This window comes from Phalacrocorax aristotelis, chromosome 1, assembly GCF_949628215.1.
Source record: "Phalacrocorax aristotelis chromosome 1, bGulAri2.1, whole genome shotgun sequence".
Lineage (NCBI taxonomy): Eukaryota > Metazoa > Chordata > Aves > Suliformes > Phalacrocoracidae > Phalacrocorax > Phalacrocorax aristotelis.
In genome coordinates this window covers 81,365,432-81,387,038 of record NC_134276.1, presented here as the reverse complement: position 1 = coordinate 81,387,038, position 21,607 = coordinate 81,365,432, and the positions used below count along the sequence as shown (strand labels likewise).

Below are 21,607 nucleotides of genomic sequence, written 5' to 3'. Positions count from 1 at the left end.
TGACAAACAGACCTGTAATGGATACTGTGTACTGCAATACCTGGGCTTTCAGAATTTAATGCTAAGTTAGGAACCTAAGGCATGGATTAATCCCACTTTTGATTTCAGTGCCTAAATTAGGAGCTCTGTCTTCCTAGAGAAAGAGGAGGTGGGGGAGAGGTATCGGGGTTGAGACAAACTCTTTTGGTAACCTTAGCTCAGCTTGCCTACGGAGGGACTTGAGGACAGTTAGGCTCCTAATATAGGCCCCCAGCTATGTACCTAAACGGTAATCCAGATCTAGCAGTTCATACACACTGAAGAGTTAGATTTCAGTACTGACATTAATATCCGTGTGTGCACCCTGGCACCTCAGACTAGAAAAAAACCCGTGAGAAAAGTATATCTGTAGCTGTATCCTCAACAGCCTTTGGCACTTACCTTAACGCTGCTGTTAGCCAGCACTTTAAGCTTGGATTCAGAGCCTGACACCTGGTGGGTAGGTAGGGCAGCAGGGCCAATTCTGCTCACCCTTCTCCCTGGACTACTTCTGATTTTTAATTCACTGGCTGCCTACCATGAACTATGTAAGTAGTCCTAGGTGCAGAAACCCAGGATCCTCCACTCCCTGTTGATACCCAAATGCCTGGGCTGAAGACTTAGGCCTCCTTTGCTTCTGGCTTTCTAAATCGTTTTCTTGACAGCACATGATGGTCCAGCTTGAGCAGGAATTAGATATTGCTCTGCCCTCAACACTTTAGTTGGTAAAGCAAGCTCTTAAGAGGTGGCAATTGTGGAAGCACCCAGGTAGCCCGGCTGTTTAGAGAATATAGGATGCCTAGAGCAAAAGGATGGCTTCTTCCTCAATGCCAAGTGCTCATTAGTACAAGTCTCCTGAGCCAAGAAAGGGGCATTATGAGTGCATTTAACAGCATGATGGGCTCCTCCTGACAGGGGAGGTATCCTCTGAAATTCTGAATTGTTCCCCATGAGTTTAAATTTCAAAAATGCTTTAAGGGTTTTTTTGTTACGCTACGGTAATGAAAAATGCCTGCGCTGGCACATGGAGACAGCACGGTTTTGCTGTCTCAAGTATGGAGAAAGAGAAAAGCAGGAAATTCACAGCCCTGATGCACTTTCCTGCTTGTTCAGTTCTTCTTCCTTCAGGTCACTGATCCTTCCAGGTTTTCTTAGTTTTCACTTCCTCGAGATCTGAATCACCCCATTACTAATAAAAAGAACTTGACCTGCTCCACCCCTTTCAGGCCAACGTTGGCCACGTGGACCATCACAGCTTGATTTCCCTTTTTATCTTTGGAGGAACCATACCTGCGTGTGAAGGCTGCTGAAGCTGTAACTCTTGGGAGCAGCGATGAATGGTACTCACAAGACTCATGCTTTTCTGTTTAGATACTGAGATAAATAATCTTATCTTCCATTGCTTATTATTTAGCCTGCCATTGCTCATCGTATTTATATTTCTCTGAGGCTGTTAGAAAAGACACAAGCCTCATTTATGAGTAACAAACACTTTACAAAGACAGCTGCGAAGTGAAACAGATGCTGCAACTAAATGCTTGCAATAATCTTCATCGGGAGGATTGTTCGTTCCTCTCAGGCTTTTGGACTTTACAGCTCTACCAAAACAACATTTTGGTAAAACTCTTGCAACTATACATCCGTTACCCTGTTTACAGACTATGCTCCCCATCAGGAGGCTCGCAAATGATGCTAATCGCAAGGAACAGCAGCAAACTAACAACTCTTGGTAGAGCATGTCAGACCACAGCTTTTTCAGAGCTAATATTGGCTCCTCTTATGAAAGTTGCTTGGAATAAATGAAGTCTAGTTAACACAGTTGCAACTTCGTATGCGCTTTTGCTAACTCCATGAACACAGTCCTAGGATTCTTGAGTATTCTCACCTGTGACCTGTGGCATGCAGGCTTCATTTAGATAACATTTTGCCAGAGATTTATACTACCAAAAATAAGTATGATTATTCTTCTGTATCTTTCAACACCTTGCAAATCTTTGGCTCCCCTGTCACAAATCTATTTCCTGTAATTAAATATTCTCCCATGTCAAGACAGGCAATCACAAATAGCAAATAGAATTGGATATGTGGTGGGAACCTGGTTCTTGTCTAGTGGAACTATTGTGCTTTAGGTTAACAATTCACACCCAGCAAGCAGGAGATGCACAACAGAATTCCTCCCCCTGCTTCATCCCAGAAGAGATGCCAGAAACCACCACATTAGTAGTCCAGATACTCTTGATACTCTGCCCATGGCAGCATCCAGCACCAGGCAAGGTCTTCTAAAGAAGCAGCAGGCAATAGGTAACGACAGTGGGTAAGTTCCTTCTTAACCCTACCAGTTCGCAGTTGGTTGCATCCAGAAGAATTAGAGGAAGTGAGAATTAGATCTGTAGCAACAGACTCCACTAATACTGACAGTTTTGCAGTAGCGGGATGCACAGCCTAGTCACACGGCCATCTCCCCCTGCCAAATATAGGACACTGCAGCCAGGGCAGAGATATCAAAGCACCTAAAAATTAAGCCATTGTGAGAATTTTTAGCATAGGAGAAAAACAAAAGGCATTTTACTAGCTTTGTTCTCAGGAAAGGCTCAAATGCTTTGACTGAAATAAAACTCTTAGGCTAAGATAAACAATAGCCATATACAGCATCTACCCACACGGCTACAACTGAGAAACAGGTCCTAAACTGTGGCCCATCTTGAACAGACTATACCTGCTCTGCTTTGTAGGTGGGCTGATGTAGTCTGGGAGAGAAGTTACCTTCTGCTATTGCATTGAATTTACTGATTTTCCTGAGGTGTTGTCCTGGTTTCAGCTGGGATAGAGTTAATTTTCTTCCTCATAGCCGGTAGAGTGCTGTGTTTTGGATTTAGGATGAAAATAATGTTGATAACACACTGAGGTTTTAGTTGTTGCTGGGTAGTGCTTGTACTAGTCAAGGACTTTTCCAGCTCCCCGTGCTCTGCCAGGTGCACAAGAAGCTGGGAGGGGAGGGGGCACAGCCGGGACAGCTGAGCCAAACTGGCCAAAGGGGTATTCTGTACCATATGACGTCATGCCCAGTATGTTAACTGGGGGGAGTTGGCCGGGGGAGCAGCGATCGTGGCTTGGGGACTGGTGGTGTCGGTCGGTGGCTGGTGAGCAGTTGCATTGCTTGTTTGGGTCTTTTTCCCCCTGGGTTTCACCTCTATCTCTCCCTCTCTCGTTGTCTTCCTTTCCATTATATTACTATTACTATTTTATTTCAACTATTAAACTATTCTTACCTCAACCCATGAGTTTTCTTGCTTTTTCTCTTCTGATTCTCTCCCCCATCCCAGAGGGGTGGGGGGAGTGACCGGGCAGCTGCATGGTGTTTAGTTGCCTAGTGGGGCTGAACCACAACAGGTGTATTAAATTACAACTAACCTACTTCAAATGCAACAACTTTATTCATAGAAACATTATCGAAACAGTAGGTCAAGAGAATGAAACCCAGGACTTCAGAAGTGAACTGCTAAACCAAATGGGTAACCCACTGTACAATTTGTGGATCATTATAATTAGTTAAGCTACAGACTGGAACTGCGGTAAGTAAATGTGATATCCAGTTTACCACTGCTGACAATTGACAATATATAGTCCAGCACATTTAAGATGTAGTTGTTAATTTTTATAACGTCTACTCTGTGGGCAGGTTCCACTCAAGTATGTAGAAAAAACAATTTATACTCTAAACACCCCCTGCCCCCCCCAGCTGGGAAGCCCTTAATTAGGACAAACCTACAAATCCTGCAATAAATGACTGGACACCATTCGAACAGGAGTTACTATTCTACTATGCACCCATCATAACGCCTTGCTAGCTACTGGATTCTCAACAGATCACTTTGGCTGTAAAAACTGAGACCATTAAGTATATCAGAATTAATCAATGGGGCTTGATTAGGAAAGAACACCCTGAAATGGTGACTCCTTTGAAATCTGAGGGTCTCAAATACCCCCAAAACCAGAAAATAATGAGTGTACTTTTCAGTTTAAAGAAAAGCATTTTTTTCCAATTCAAACAGTACACAAAAACTAGACTGTTATTCCCCTATAGCTGCCTTCCTGGATTATACCAAGTGCCCAGGAAAGCAGGCACAGAGGTGGGTTCATGTATGTGCAGAAGGACAAAAGAAGGGGGTGAGAAGCATCGTTAAAAGTTTAGAAAAATCCTACAAATAGCCAAGTATTTTTCCTTCCCTAACTTCCTGTTCCCAGACAGTTTCTACAATGAAGACCTTCACAGACAATTAATTTCCAGGTTGATTTATCAAACCATAGAACATTGCCTGTGGCCACCTCTACAACAAATTTGTGCATTCTTGACAGTGTTTCCCAATCAGGCAGAAGATTCTGCAGTTAATCTGAGAACCCCTATTAAATTGATATTAAACAGTTTCTGTGGAAGTCTGTTAGAGATGGAGAGCTCAGTGATCTGTGCCTGCAAAAAGTCTTGAGAACCACTGACTTCAGATATTTCCATATGAGGTATCACACTCGATACAGGATGAAGCCAAACCAGTGTAACTGCCCAAGCAGAAAAATCGTTAACTCCCTCCCTGGTATACACTAAGTCGTGAGAGACGGATTTATTTTACCCACCTCATGGCACATCTTCCTTTCTGCCCTCTCATACTCATACACTGAAAATACTAAATAGGCATGAACACATTTCTGGTACTTACTTACACTGGGAACTTGAGAATGGTCGATTAAGTCAACGCGTTAAATAATCTGTGAAAAGACAGCAACCTACTTCAGACCACCAGATAACTGGCCTGGCCTTTAAAACCTACAGGCAGCGTTGATGGGCACCACGAGATGGCTAACGCTACACGGCAAAACAGTAGGTTTCGACAGTTAACACTGCACACAAAAACTAACTCTGCATTGAAATATACAGTTTATTTTCTCAAAGTCAAGCAATACCATTTGTCAGTAGGTAAGTGTTAAGTGTCAGGCAGGAAAACTGTACATTTTCACTCTGGGCTGCAGGATCCGAACAGTTGGAGAAACACAGTGGAAATCTTTCACTATACAAAGAGATCTAGAACGGAGAACAACATAAGGTGAAGAAACAGCCATCCCCAGGATGCCAAAGGCAAAACATTAGCACCAGATTTTTTCAAAAAGCAACAGTATAGCTATTTACAGATTTACATATAACATCGGGAGGCAACCATCTTCAGGTTCCCAGGGTGCGAGATCTTCAACACAGCTTTGAAAAAGGAAAGGAGAGAACGGCGTCTACGCGACTGTTCTGTGAAAAGGATAATATATATATAGCATTCACAATATTGCTAGCTTTTATCAGAAAGGTCTAAATCAAAGTACTGTATACAAACACATTGTAATTATATTATTATTCACATTTCACATACACATTTCAGAGTAACCACGATATGTAAAATTTTTAAAATGCCACAGATAAAACAACGCACACATTTCTCCAAGCTAAAAGACAAGCATAATTTATTTGGGAATTGTTTAGTTTTGGGTTTGTTATGGTTAAGGGATAAGTTTAAGGACAAAGGGATCGCTTGTCCTAGGAACATAGCAGCAAACAACTGAGATGCCAGAGACTACATTTTTGAAACAGGAGGAAGAAACTAAGGTCAGCTGTGGGTCTTGTAAAATGGTAGCTCCATTTGACCTCAGCTGATACACATCAATGCAATTTCATTGAAGATTTGGTCCAGGTATACAAAGTAGTGCACTATAAGGGGGGCAACAGTCCTTTCAATGTTTGCACCTGCCTGTGAAGGAACTGGTTCCAGAAGATTTTTGCTCCCCAGTTCCCCAGCTCACAAAGAATGCATCGATCAGCACCTCTCCGGTTCTCTCCCCGCAAAAGAGAGGATTCAGGTAAGAAGGACAAAAAAAACCACCACCTTTTGTGAATGCTGCCACTGCAGGAATAGCAGGAAAATTATTTTCTCTCTTTTTCCGACACCTAACTACTTGTGTTTTCAGCCTGCTTAGCCAAGGACTGGCATTCACATCCGCCTTGAAAATGGCTTCTTATTGAGCAATCTGTTTGCCTACAGAGACATAAATGTTTTCCGAACTACAACGTAAGTGGCGTATACACAAAGTCATCCAAGACTTTCCTGGGCCCGCAAAACTTTATCTTAACATAGACCTTGACACTTAGACACTACAGAATTTCTCTGTAGGTATCTGAGCAAGTCAGTGTAACCTTTTACTGCGCTAAAACATGAGTTAGCACCTCTTATTAGAGCTACTGGAAACTGTCTGCTACAAGTCAATGGCAGTATTACTAGAACACAACCAGTAACCTGCTACTGTGAACGAGCATCCTCTCGTTTAGCATCGTGCAATGGAACAAACAAACAAAACCCACTTATGTTCACAGTTACAAAGCAGAGTTGCTCTGAGTAATGCACAGTATTAACATGGCAGAAGTGTTTATATTGCATTTGGTAGTCTGAGACAGAACGAACACCATTATGTAGGTCAGATTCAGTATAACTTAACTGTCTATGTAAAACCATCACAACATTGAGCAGTCAGAAGAAAAACAGAAGCAGTGTCCTTAGCTGACATTTATTTTCAGAAAGTGTAGCAGTTTTTGGGGCGGAAGAATAAAAACATGCATAAAAAGCACAAGAAAGAGCAAATGAGCCTTCTAAATAATTTAGATGAGAAATGTTCCGAACAAAATCAGCGCAGTACTTCCAGCTTGTTTCTTAAATCAGGTACAACTTGGTAAAGAAAATCACTTGCATCGCAGTAAGAGGGTGTACAAATATGTCTTGCAAAATAATTAAAAAAAAAATCTTCAGCAACGTAGCCATTAGGTGATTTGCAAGCTGGTTTAAGAATTTTTAACTGAGACTCTTTTAAAGTTATTTTCTGCAAGGGGGAAGTGCCATCCTATATACAATATTACAAAAAAGGTTTCTGATGCCACAGGATCAGAGTGACACTACATTTCAGCAATCTGAATATATTAGCTATAAGATGCACGCTTCCCCTACTTAATGTGTCTTTAAAAAAACAAATAAAAAGCCACCAAATTTAGAGCTTCTAAATTTGTGTGCATTCATAAATTGCTGTTGTGTTTCCCAGCAGTCTGTACAGCATCTGAACATAAAGAAAGAATATAACATATTCTAAAAAAGGTGGTTTGCATGCGCAACAGCTACCGACTTTCAACTTACTGAGCAGAAAGGTTGAGTCTATCCTTTTCTGTGGAGCTTTCTGTAAGTTAAGCAATGAGAAACAGCCGTAGAGTCCAGCAATAAAAATGTGTTCTAAAAAAAAATTAAATGCATCATCCCAAAGAAATGAACGAAAGCATTATTGCTGTTGTGAGAGCTATTTTTCTCTTGTGCACTTGTTTCTCTACTGGACACTCAGACAAGCCAAGATACTCATTTGTACACTTGGAAACTCCCCCATCCCTTCCTTCTTTCCCATTTATGACATCCTTGGTCAAACTCAGTCCTCTTATTTGAGCCGTTCAGGTTGGAGGCTATCGGTCAGACACTTCAGTTGCTCTTCCCCCAGCTTGATCTTGTCCTCAAGCTCTCGCTGCTCAATGATGAGGGCCGACTTCATTTTTACAAAGTGCTCATAGTCTGCTAAGTTCTCCTCGCTCAAGTAGTTCGCCAAAATGTCAAAGACAATACGCTCTCGACGATCCAGGTTTTCCTTCAGTTCTTTTGCATCTTCGTGCTGCTGGGTCAGCAGCTTCTGCTTCTCCACCAATGTCCGCTTAGGAGAAAAGAAAAACAGTTAAAAATCCACTGGGTTCACCAGGTTGGGACAACAGCTTCAGTGTTTAAGTCTCAAGTCTGTCTCATCTGCAAAGGCAAAGATTTTTCTGAATACTTAGGAGAGGTGGAATAAGATTGCTCCTTGAAGTTTATTCTACTAAAGTGCATTAGCAAACAGGAAAAAAAAAAAAAGTAGCAAATCAATTAAAGATGCACCATTAATTTCTACTGGCCTCAACAGCAAGAACTTCAAAGACTACTTTACTGTTTAATAGTTCAGAATAGTTACACATAAAATACAATTGCCTTTGAGAAGCCTCCAAGTTCTCCAGATTAAGACTTCACTCAGCAACGTCTTACATCTTCAATACACAGCACTGAACTTCCACACTGAAACAGCTGTGGTTAGAGAATCCAGAAACAGACTAATTAACGGAGCAATTTGGTTTTACACAGCTCCTGACACTGCGCTATTTCACAGTTCTGCTGCAACCCATATGTCTTTCCCCATGAGATGTGAAGTCATGTGGTCTTAAGACATGAGCAAGAGCGAGAGCTGGGGCAAGACAACAGAAGGGAAGTTAAAAGAAAAGCACTATCTTCTCAAAACGGCTGTCAGCTTTCTGCTTTGTGCCCTCAACAGAGACAAAATAGGAAAAAGGAAGGCTGAGTGGAGAAACACACAAAGAAAGGGGACAGGAGCTATATCCCATTCACGCAGATGTATGAGCAAGAAGGGTGAGGTTCATCTCACCCAACGTCACCTGTCTACGCAGTAGAGAGCCACACCTGAATCTCTCAGCTACACTCCTTCAGTGGTATTTGGAAAGAAACAGAAGCATTATTAATCTGACCTATTTCAGATCTGCCTAGAAGTGACTGCCTTTTTTCAGCGACAGAGTATGGCTGGCCTACTCTGGCATCAAGAATTCCTGTACAGAATTCTGGACTTAATTTACAAGTACCCCTAAGAGGCACCACTGCATAACTTTTAGCTTTGCTCCAGGGATCAATTTTCTTTGAGAACCTATGTCTTCAAATAAGCCAGTCTGTTCATGTGTGTCATTTTTTTTCGTTTGGACTTTATGCTAAATCACACACGCTATAATAAACCCAAAAGATTTACAGAAAAGTGTTTTTGTAGATTACAAAATAGAGTCTTTTCAAGATGGAAGTATGAGACAAAGGGGGATACAGACCAGCAAACTTTAATAGATGTATCTGTCAGAGTTGCACGCGTATCCTGTGCTGCCTCTTTTTCTTTAGATGTCAGAAAGCTCAGAGGGTGAAACGCTTTCAGACTTGCGCTCACAATGTACTTAAAATACATAGCCTAGATTAACTCAGGATTCAAGACAAGTCACAGAAATCACACATTATTAGAAAAACCACAGTTTAAGCTTCCTTTAAGCTTATGCCAGGGGAAAAAATAAATCCCACTGCAAGTTGCAAGCTGAACTATCTGCTGCAAAGAGACGGAAGCAGTGTTCTAAATTCACCAGGGGAACTAGCAGCCAACTCAGGAGCGTGGCTAGACTGCTCCCCAGGGCAGCCTTGCAGCTTGCGTGTACACTGAGCAGCAGCAGCAGAATTAGAATTTGGTGAACACAAGAGGGCATATATCAACCAGCTGGTAGCTCAGTTGTAGAGTTACGTGCCTAACCTTGGGATGAAATAGCTCTGTTTTTCAAGCCATTTGCTATCGCTGTGAACAGACAAGAACCATCAAATGTTTAGCCCTTCATAACAATGCCTGAGATTTAATATTCAGGTTTTTTTCTTACCTATGGCATGACTTTAAGATGAACATGAGTAACCTGATGGTTTAAGGGAAGTAAACGCTGCTTTTGTTATTGCGTGACACCTTAGTACCTTGTGGTACCTTGTGGGAGGTTTAGGGAATACCTAAGAGAATTAGGATGCAGAGAGGGAGAAGGCAAATGAGAAACCCTTGAATTTGCTTTTACCTCTGTCAAAGTTGACTGACACCAGAAAGCCTGTTTTGAAATGTAAAGTGAAACGCACTGTAGCAGGTTCAAGAAACCATTGCTGAAGAGGTTCTTTGAGCAACGGGTAAATGGTTCACCAGGCCTAAAGGAGTAAATGATGGCAGACGGATTCATCTGACTGACTTCAACCAAAGCCAAGCAGAGTGCAGAAGGGTTTTTTGCAGTTAGCAGTGATCTGAAGCTCCTCTGATGGAACAATCTCTGGCTCTTTCTACTGAGAGTCTTTCACAAGAATTGCTTGGTGTCTTAAACCACAGCCGTATGAAGAGGGACTTCCTCCATGTATTTGACTTCCCAGCATCCAATTCCTAAACTACTATTCCTGGTACTTGTCCCTGGTCTTGCAATAACAGGACTTGGGGGTCTAGGCACTCGATCGCATCTGTAAACTGCTGGTTCCGCGCTTTAGGGTTCTCAACACACTCTGGCTTTGATTGGTAAGGAAATTAATGAGAGGACATGGGCCTCACTGTATGGAAGGAAGGTAGCTATTTCAGATGAAGCCCCTTTCAGAAGCTGAAGTTGAAACACCTGATACTGTTCCTTGTGGCAAGAGACCTATTACAGAGCATCTAATAGAGTATTAATTCAGCAGTGATTACTTGCCTGCTGACTGTTTATTTAGAAAACCTGCTGAGCTGTCAGTGGTTCCTAGAAAGTGTAAAACTATCAGAGTAATGTTTATTAGACAACAAGCTTCAAAAAAAAATTTAAAAAACAGTCATCACTAAGGATATGATCCCCAGGGATAAAAGTAAGCCTCCCCCATTTTGTTTTAGTACACCAAATATCATCATGTGACCTACAAAATACCAAAGGACAACCAAGAAAGCCACACACGCCAGTCTAAATTCAAAGAAATGCACGTGTAACCCTACAAGCATTGTATTTATACTCAAAGTACCTGGGGACTTGGTCCATCTGAGAAGCATCTCTGACCAACACCTTCAGATATATTTCTGATGTTACTATGGCAAGACTTTGGTGTCAATGCATGAGAAGATGAATGGGGATTAAAATGTTAGGGATTTGGATTTCTATCAGTCTAAATTTGACAGCAGGGCACACAGACAATTCCTGACTGTCCTTACTATACCACCTACTCACCTTCTTCCTTTTCTACACCTAGCCAATAAGCTGTTTTTATCACAGCTCTCAAACTGTTTCCTATATGCTCATATCATCTGGTAGCTCTTTCCCCAGCTCACACTTCCATCTCTGAGCCCAACTGCAACCACATTTAGAAAAAAGAAGTCTAAAGAAGGATTAAATTTCTTTAAGTTTCAGAACCTTTGATCTGCCTTCTAATAAGCTGTCAAATACCTTCCCTTTGCTTCAGTCAGAGAGGGGTCTGGACAGCCATGAAACAAGTATGTTTGGCAGCAGCTACAGCCAAACAGCAAAAACACAGCTTCAGACTAGTCCCAGCACTTACTGGTTCTTATTGGTGAAACAATGGAGCACACTGAAGAAATAACATGAATCCACAGCCTGTGGAAAAAATTCTGTTACATCACTTGGGTGGACTGCTGGCATTTCAGTCTACAGCTACAAGCCAAAAATCCCACTTCACATTAATCTAAATGTAACGCTTTTGACATGTACCTGCCCCCCACCCTCTCTCTCTGTTTATTTTTGCCTTTAAGTTTCACGCATGTCTACATGTCTTCTTTGGTGCATATCTATATCTCTAGGTATCTGCTTCCCAGCTAAGGTCTGTTCAGATTTGGAGCGAAACAAGTACTGCCAGCAGAGATGAGGTCCAACAGGTAAGAGCACCTTGAATGCTCCTGAAATTTTCATATCTGCTGGGATTCCTCCATATCACTACTGGGCTATTCTGGTTGGGTAAAACATGTTTTCTATTGAAAATTCTTTTCTTTTTTTAAAGACTTTTCCTTCTGTCATTTCTTGCTCTTGTTCCTTGATAAGCATGGTGGAGAAAGCTGTAGTAGATGAGAAACATTTTCTTTGTAACAATCTTATAGATTTTTATCAAGATCCTTGTTGAGTGTAAAGTGGTCTGTAAGCTTTCTGTATTACAGCACAAAGTAACAGTTTCCAATCCTGAACCGTCAGAATATTTTTGTCTCATTTTCACACTCTTATCAGGAGTTCCCCTCTTTCTTTAAACTTTTGCTAAGTCTGTTTTCCAGTGTGTTGCACCCCAAAACATCACCTTTTCTCACCACGCCACTTGCAGTTTTAGCATCCCAAGCAAAAGCAAAGCAAAGAGAAATCTCAAGAAAATGGCCTTATGACATTTATCCATTCGCTATCCCTCATCTTGAGCCCTGCAATTTAGATAAACAAAACCAAGCAAACTCTCCCAACCAGGTTCACTAAATGCAGTGATATTATTATTGGCTTTTCTCACCCGTTCTTCCGGAGAGGTATTTTCATCCAGATTATTAAGGGCATTTTCCACCCGGGCCAGACGACCTGATAGCGACAGCAGGAGGTTGACCACTTTGTCAAGGTCGCCGATAAACATCTTGAATTTGTCGAACTCATTTGGTTTGCACACTTCTTTCACAATGGCCTCTACCTCCTCTCCCAGTATATTGTTTGCTTGGATGTCTTCCAGAAGTGTCTCACGTGCTTCCCTCAACACCTGCAGCTTCCTGCTAATGCTGTCAATAAGTTCTTGCTGTGGAAAATAAAGGGGATGAGGATTTATTAGCACTATTGCATTTTTCCTCACTTCTGAAAGTGCTGTCAGAAATCTAGCATTTTAATACATTGAAATTCCCATGTGGCTTTGACAATAAGTGCATTACAAATAAATATATGTCTAAGGTCTATACCTCTGGATTCAAAGGTTCAGGATGTAGGTCGACGATGCTCAGCTTGAGACCTGTGTTAAAGCAATTTATCCTTGTGGCAAAAGATGAAGGACTCCCTCGGCCCCAGCAAGCATTCCTGCTTATTCTTCGAACAGCTTCAAAGCCTGCTATGGAGCAGCACAAAGCACAGTGCATCCTTTTCTCTCTAAATACTAGGTCCATAATACCTTTCTGAAGAGCTACACTTAGGAAGATAAACAGTACCAGGAAAACAATCCTGTATTTTCCACATGACGCAGTTAAAACTAGGGCACTGCCTAGCTTTTTCTTCCTTTCTGCATAATATTAGCATCCCTCCAATAGCAGTCCCTCCACACTTAGAAAATCTTAGCATTAACACTGCCTTACAACATTTCTGTAGGGAAATCATAATCCCTGTGGCAGAGAATAGGGAACAAAATCTACTTCTGTATCATACGAAGCAGCCCTGTGCGAAACTATATGAAGTGGCTCTGCCAAAGGACCAAACAAGCATCATTGGCTGTCACTGTCCTATGCCAGGCAAATATACCACCTTATCTGCAGGTTGTTGGGCTTTCTCTAGTATAATCCCCCATTGCCTGGGATACGCATGCCCTGGCTTAGAAAAAGCATGTCAGGTGCATCACCAGCAGAGCCAGACTGAGAACCCAGATCTCCTCCCTCAGTGACCTGTGTCCCACCCTTGCTGCCTGGCTACCGCCCTGTGTTTGGGCAAGAGGGCTCATTTCTTACACATCCATTAGCTTTCACTTGTGCACAAGGGGTGTTGTTCAGCTAGTTGTCTTCCCTAACATGAGATGAATCACACCCTAAAAATGCCTCGTTAATTTAAATGTAGATGCTTATTTAGTATTCAGGTAATTTCAGGTAAGAAAAATTTCCAAAGCATTCTCTAAACATACACCTCTTAGTGCAATTCCTAAATGAAAATTACATCCTTTAAAACAGTTATTATTTCACAGAAGCCCTTCAATTTTTTTTGAAAAAAATTACTCACGACATTCTTTAGGAACCCTGCTTTCTAAATGCAAGCCTGATTACAAGCCTTTGCGATTACTGAGAAACATACTGATAGCAGCTACTGCTCTCAGACGCCGCTGAACAGCCATTGCCAATATATTTTGGGAACAAAAAACCCCAACAAAGCAACAAAGTCTGCCATCTTAAGAGAAAGCAACTACACCCTGAAAATTTAACAGCCTTTTTGAAGGTAGAAATTCAACACATGGATTATCTGGGCTGGTTTTCTCCTTTTCGATTTAATATACTCAGGCCAGGTTAATCTGGATTTGGGCTATCTGTTAGTCTGGGTGCCCAAAAGATTAAGGTAGTGAGCAGTTCTACAGATGCCTGCTTTACTGACTGATTAATCTGCAGGATTTGATTCTCCCCCACCTCCTCTCAATGCAAATGCAGTTTGATTTGGATTATGTAGGTCACAGTGCTACGCTCTCATTTCCCTCAGATGACAGGCACATGCACAACGTTGCTGTTTTACCATACAAAACACAACAGGATACTGTTGTGTTCTCTGTTACTATCTTGAGTTTTTCACTTCTGCAGCTGTGCTGTGGCTTTCTCGAATCAAAAAGCACCATATGAGTGCTCAATGTTTACCAATCTGGTCTGACAATCCAGATCAGCTCTCAAAGTTTCTTTAAAAAAACAAAACAAAACAAAAACCACAAAAGAACCGCACTCTAACCCAAAAAACCCAAAACAAAACAAAAAAATTCCCCCCCAACCCCCCCAAAAAAACCCACCACAAAAAAGCGCGCCATTTTCCTACTAGCACCCTATTTAGATGTCCCCGAGCAGCTGAGGCTAGCCTCTAAAGGACTGCTTCTGCAGGCGAGAAGGCCGTAAGTACTCACCCCTCTTTAAGACTGTCATAACTATTAAGAATTGGATTATGATCACTGATTGCTTCATACCCAGATGAAGCAGCCTTTGGACGCAGCAACTGTGAGCTCACTACATGCTTTTGCTAACCAGCAGAAAACCTGTATTACATTCAATATCTACTGAGCCAGAAGAGCTCCACTCTACATCTTGAAACTGGCAGATGAATAATTTATAGCTGTGAATTCTGCACCAGTAAACAAGAAAACGATAAAACCTAATCTTTTTCCAGTAATTCTTGCTGATGTGACTAGCAACACAGAAAGTAGCTCAGCAGAGTGCTGCTCAGGTGGTTCACTGCTTGGCATACTTCATGTAAATTAATCTGCTCTCAGCTCATCACCCCATTTCACTTGGTTCAGGCCTGAAAGCGGAAGAAACTTGGCATTCTTCAGTTACTTTTACACTCTTCAGAAGATGCTGAAACTTTCCTGAAGGCAAAGGAGACACTTCCTACTCATCCACATACGGATTTTCCTTACTACAAAACCCACTCCTGTAGTGTCTTCAACATCTGTTCAGTATTTTATAACTGTGGTCAACCTACATTCAATTCAGTACATGAGACACACACATTCCATTCCTGCTAGCTGGGAATACAGGGATCATCCCAAATAAAAAAAAAAAAAAAACAACAAACAAAAAAAAATACCAAACCAAACAAACAAAACCACCAACGACTCCATGAAATTCCTATACTTATTTCAAAAGGGAAAAAAAAAAAAAAGCACCACACATTTCTGGTTTGCAGAGCAGAGAATGACAAATATTACAATAATTCCACAGGGGACTGCAATTAAGATATCTCATAACAGAACTGCCCAATTTCTAGGAATCAAGGAACAGGTTCTGGGCATATGCCTCCTCTAAAATAATTTAAGTCGTAAAGTGTGCTATTAAAGTGTTCAGGTCCTTAATGATCCCTTGTTAAACTGTTGCCAAATATGTGAAGCTGGGCCAAGTTATATATTCCAGCTGTTTTATAAAGATGCCTTGACCCACTTAGCATGAGTTTGATATATTTTCTGACAAGATCCAAGATGAAAGCCCACTGAACTGAGTGCTTGCATCCTAACGCGTGTGGAGCAGCAGGGAGAGAAGTAAGCAGCAATGTGTGTGACGCTACAATATGGGCATTCAGGGAAGAAGATGGGGGAGCTCTGCTAAAAGCTCTTCATGAAATACTTTCCATCTCATATGATTAGTGGTGCATGCTGGAGCTGGGGGGATGGAGGGAGGAGTATGTAAAGGGTGAATATGATTTTCCTGGTAACAGACACCAGCATATATAAATGACACTTTGCTTATAAAAGCTTTAGTGTTTAGTTTGCTGGGCAAACAAGAAAGGTTTAATTTTAACACCCTCCACTCCATAATTAACAAGAAGGAAACGAATTCTGGCAAAAACGATGAACATGACCATCATGTGTGGCACCAGATAAACCCAAATTATTCCAAATGCCATGAAATCCTTAATTTGTCTAAGTAGTACAGCTGTTGGATTCAGCGGCTCTCTGGTGAGAGGGTAAGGGCAGCTCTCTCCCACTGTAGCCATGCCACGACCCCAGCAGTGCACACTGTACTGAACTGTGTGATGCAGTGGGGGCAGAGGGAGGGAGGGAAGGATGAGGGAGGAAAAAAAAAACCAAACCAGAGTGGTAACAGAAAACACTACAGCCCACTCAAATGCAGTGGCATCCACTCCTGCACAGAACCAGAGGTGGGAATCGCATATGGAATCTCTCATTGTTAGCGACTCAATATATTCCTAATATTTAATTAGAAGACATTTCTTTGGGACTGGGTTACCAAATGCACCCTGGCAGTTGATTATTCAACAGAGAGCTGACTTTAACAAAAAAGATTTGCACACCATTGCATTACTGGCTTAGGTAAACAGAGTTAAACTACATCACTTTAACTTATCAAACAGACCATTTCCTCCAGCGTACCTGTACTGGAAACTATGATTAAAATATTTTGTGCCAAATCACTAGTGAGACGAGTGCAATGATTTGAACATAGGACGACACTTTTGCAAACAACAGAAATGCCATTATATCATCATTTGAATACCTAGAGGATTGTGTTGACCTTAGACCAGAAATAAAACACCAAAGGATGGGGATGAACAAGAGTAGACTGCCTCCCTTGTGATGAGTAACTTCTACTGAATCCACCAAGCTGATTAGCTATCTCCCACCACTACTGTTATTAATTTGGGAGGTAGGAGAAATAGAAGGCAAAGTGGTTTGTTGCTCATGAAAACAAATGGGGGGAAAAAAGGGGGTGTGGGTGGATGGGGATGTGGGGAGTGGTGGGGGTGTTTCCCCCCTGCCATGACAAACCCAAACAGTGGACCCAAATTTCAAAAACACGATGGGATACATAAGCACTACTGTTTCTTTGTATATAGCGAGTGAGAGAAATACACTGAAATCTCAAATTGAAAACAATATTTGAAAATAGCCTCCCCAAAATTTCTCCCCTTGGGTTCTTCCAAAATGTGTACCAAGCTGCAAAAAGCACCTAATATGAAGTTCCTAAATTCACAGTTGGACACTTAATCCCCCTGCCCTTAAAAAAAGAAAAAGGCTGATTTTCCAAGTGACCCTGTACACGTAGAAGGCTTTTTATTTCGGGCTGTTTACCTAGCAAATTCAGAGTTAATAAAATGCACATAACCAAGAGCCTCCCATTACACTTTCAGAAATGCCTTTTACCTTCTTTTCTGACAGGTCATGATCCAGCTCATCTTCAGAATCATCCTCGCTCTGCTGCTGTTGCTGCTGCTCCTGCATGTCCTTCATTTTAATCAGCAGCTCTGCCTTTGGTGCAGATGTGCTGTAGTAAGTAGAATTCGTTGTCAGGGAGATGGCAGATGGCGCGCTCTGCTCCTCTTTCCTGGTAAAAAGTCAAAACTTTCATTATCTGCCTTGACACCCTACTCACTGAAAAGAAAAGACAATCCTTTAAAGACATCATTTCACCAAGCAAGCAGCGGGTTCAACAGAAAGCCATTACCTGTAGAAATAGGATAGACAAATAAATATTGGTTGTGAAGGAAATTTGCCTGAACTCAGCACATGCCCACCACAAAAGCTAAAACTGAAGTAGTGCAGACAACCTTTCACCATTACAACGAGTGAAATGGACCTAAGATATCTCAGCTAGAAACAAAATGTAAAGTTACATTTTACTAAGCAGCACAAAGATCTCGGTGTCAGAGAGAATATCGTTTCAGACTGCCAAATGTGGGAAACTGCAATATAAGTCTTTATCTTTTTGATTATGGAATTACATGTGAACTTCTTGAGAAGGCTGCAACTTAATTTGGTAACAAAAGACCCACAGAACATCAACATGGATAAAATTTAAATCTTTTCTGACTGTTCTCATTCACTTCCAGGAAACGCCTTGTGCCCACTTCAAGTTGCCTTTGTAAATTTTCATCACGTGAAGAAGGCTAAAATATTGTTCCTTCTCTATCCAGTTACTAGACTGGATGATCTTGGCAAAATATCTAATCACTATGAAATAGGAGAAGTTAATTATTCCTTAAGTTCTCAGACAAAGAGTTTTCAACCAGGTCTTGGGAAACCTTTCACATTGTACAACACTGCTCTTTTTCTGTCATTAACAGTATCGTTTGTGGTATTATGCTTGACTCCTATTCTAACAGAAAAGTGTCAGTAAAGCCTCAAACCTCACAGCAGGAAGATCGTCACCTTCAGTCCCCTACAAAAACTGCCACATTTTGGACAGCAGCTTCCAAGGAACCACTGGCCTACAGAAAGTAATACTCACTTCTCCTCTGAAACTTTTGGAGAAGGGACTTTTGGCAGGAGCTTCCTGCGTTGCTGAGCTTCTTCTAGGAGGTGTTCGTCTTTAGGGAATATTCCAACCATCAGATCCATTGTGGTTTTTATTTTCACATTAGGATCTAGTATGTCTGCTAGAGATTTATCTCTTCCGACAATCTCTCTGGCTAGTTCCTCTGACTTCCAGTCTTCAAAGGTCTTCTCTTTGGCCTTTACATAACTGACTGCTGGTGTGGCAGCACTGCCATCCTTCAAGTTGCTCCCAGGTTCTTCGGCTGGTTGAGGGTCACCTGGTTTGGTTCTGGCTTCTGGCTCTGGCTCTACACCTTGCCTGGTGTAAGCGCAGAATCGTGAGTAGGATTGCTCAGAAGTGCTGAGTGTTTTAATTTGGTCCTTTTCCAAACCACTGGGTAAAGCAGGAGGCTCCATAGTACTGACAAGACTTTGCCGACTCTCCTTCTCTGCACTGCTCTCAGAATGAACTATCTTGATGGGAACCATTTTCACCGTAGTATTGTTGTCTATAACCCTTTCAATTCTGGAAAATAAGGAAGATTCATCTTTAGAAATGGAAGAACCTTACAACTCAATTCTTATCTGCATATCAGAGAAGCCCAAATATGACAAAAGGTAGGTAAGAGATCCAGGTAATGGAATATTCCTGGCACTGTATTTCAAACCTTAAATTTACACGTTTTCTTTTCTGTCTACACATTTTAAGTAGTATTAGTTCATTTGTAAGTAACCCTAACATCCGCCTTGTGCAAAACTCACAGTACAGGACTTCTGATTGTTTCCAAAACATGAGGATCCAGTCACAGCAGCCAGGCCCCAGATTTGAGAGAGTGCTGCTGAACCACCTTTTACCCCTTTGCTGCCACACATATGGAGAAAAACACGCTTCAAGCTCAACTTCATTGCCTCACGCAGATTTTGTCCTGACAGGCAGCTTAGCTGCCTGGGGAGTTTGTGATGCGCTCACATCAGTTCCCAGCTCTTCCAAGGGAAGAGACAACAGACCAGATGGAAGCATCCTGCAGGCTAGGTCTTTGCTGAGCTACAAGAATAACAAATAATCACACATGGAAAATCTGGAAATAATTCAAAACTTAATTACATGATATAAAAAAAAATAATCTGTATTTGTGAAAATTTCACACAAGATACAGAAATTTAATAGATAGGTCTCACCGCAGTGTCCTATTTTTCTACTTAAAGGAGAAAAACCAGCCACTGAAGAGGATAACACACAGTTCTGCATACTCCTTTTAAGGGAAGCTTATAGCAAAAATTCTGTACTGCGTAGCACAAAGGGTCACCTTGGACATTCAGTAAGGCAAGCTATTTAAAAAGGAGGCTAACTTAGATTTTTAAATTGGACAATAAAATGTTAAATAGCATTACTGAAACATCTGTACTGTATGTAAACCATCTAAGAAACTGAAGACTAGTTTGGTGGTTTTGAGTTTGCAGAAAGTTTAAAATTATTGTCATAATGTGGGTTTGGAAGCTCGACAGCAAGTGAAGGAACATTGCCTACTAGCTAAAATATCTGGTTTCATCTGGCCGGGTTGCTTGCTGCCTTTCAGATAAGTGAGCAAGACATACTACAGCTCTTTTCCTCTAAGTGTGGGTGTGTCACTTCCCTCAAAAATAAACTTATACTTTATTGTGCTGCTCTTTTCTTTTGTAGGGAATAGCAAAATCTGTTTGACTTCACATTTTTCAGAAGTTGTATCTTATATTTGAAAAGTATATTTGCTTCTGAATGAATGTGCAGCCTCCCAATAGGTATTTACTTTCCTCAAGTGCTTTGCAGACATGCTTTGGCATACTGATCCAATTTTTGGGGCAGGTTTTCCAGCCCATGCTGAACCCTGTCCCCGCTCCCATTCAGTCAGGGTGTTTTCATTCAAGGCAACTGTTGTTTTAAAGAGCTCGCTCCCATGCCCACCACCCAGCCCCAGCTCCCTGCCTGCAGACGTGGGCTCTCCTCCTGGCTGCAGTGGGGCTGGGCAGAGGCCTGCCACTGCCCCCGACCCTTTCTTTTGTTTGTTTTTAAATAAAGCCCACACCTTTTGGACTCCACTAGACTGAAGAGGAACACATTTTTGACTTCGGGCGAAACACAAGATGCGTGCATCAGCGTGTGTAGGGCAACTGGAGAAGTGCACTGACTGCAATTCTTTACCTAAAATGCCTGTCTTCTGCTTTGATATTCTGAGTACGTTCCTCTCAGCCTAGTAAGAGACTTTCCAGATACTTAAGGCATCATCAAGTCAACTGATTTTAGTCAGAGCAAAGACAGTTCAACACCAGGTGCTTCAGAAATTCTGTTTCTGCAATCACTATCCTCCTGATTTCTGAAGGTTTTCCATTTGTGGAACTGTGGCAAGAAATTTTGACTTGCAGCAACTCTGGGGCCATTACAAAGCTTTACTCCAACCACAAGCACAGTGACTCCTTGACCTGAGCGCGTGTTTACTAGAAATCTATTGATGAACATACTCCTATGCATTCTTTTAATCTTTATTATTGCTAAAAAGTTGTCTTTGGAAATAGCTGGGTTCTGCACGCCATCAGTATTACCCCACATTACATTGTTCTACCTAAAACACTGCAGGAAACCCTACACACTCACTCAGTTTATGCTGTTGATAAATAAGACACCTTTCTTAAAAGAAGAGTAATCAGCTACATGCTGACATCATCAAACATTAGCTGTCCACAGCATGCAAACTGGCATGTCCAAGAGCTCATATGCAAGGAGCTAACAGAAGTAATAGGCCAAATCTAACTATTTGCATATTAAGATAAATCTGCTTGACCTATTTTACTTATATGAAATAAATGCCATAGAGTAAATACCATATAGAAGGATCAGAGGTATGACCTGCATATCTTTCCTTTTTTGCCATGCCTGCGTTATTGAGTAACGTAATTGTTAACTGAGGACAATACATTGTGCACAAAAAAGAGCTGTCTGGGCCTAAGAATTTTAAATGTTAACAAAAGATTTGCAGGGTAAGTGCGTTACCATTCAGATATGGGCATATAATTAGGCATACCTCAGTGCTCATTTCAACATTAAAGCTTAGTAAGAAGGAAGAACAAACACAATTAGCTTTCTGTGCATCCCTGGTATCTTTTCATAAAGCAATACATTAAGGAAGTTAAAACAGTACATTAAGGAAGTCATTACTGTCATCTACTTTTGCACATGGATGCTAGGGTTCACATGACATGTTGCACTTTTCATA

The 21,607-nt window shown here is 41.4% G+C and overlaps 1 protein-coding gene across 4 annotated transcripts in view; it reads right to left on the bottom strand.

The window, feature by feature from the left end:
* Positions 1–6,593: 6,593 nt before the first annotated feature.
* SHROOM2 (shroom family member 2) overlaps positions 6,594–21,607 on the bottom strand; it is a 124,992-nt gene continuing 109,978 nt past the window's right edge. For all 4 annotated transcript variants that reach the window (XM_075095136.1, XM_075095110.1, XM_075095127.1 and 1 more), the window contains 4 exons: positions 18,334–18,885; positions 17,250–17,430; positions 12,174–12,446; positions 6,594–7,785 (listed from right to left, as the gene is read on the bottom strand). In XM_075095136.1, coding sequence (XP_074951237.1) covers positions 7,519–7,785; positions 12,174–12,446; positions 17,250–17,430; positions 18,334–18,885 — 1,273 coding nt within the window. In that variant the 3' untranslated portion in view covers positions 6,594–7,518. The remainder of the gene's footprint in view (positions 7,786–12,173; positions 12,447–17,249; positions 17,431–18,333; positions 18,886–21,607) is intronic.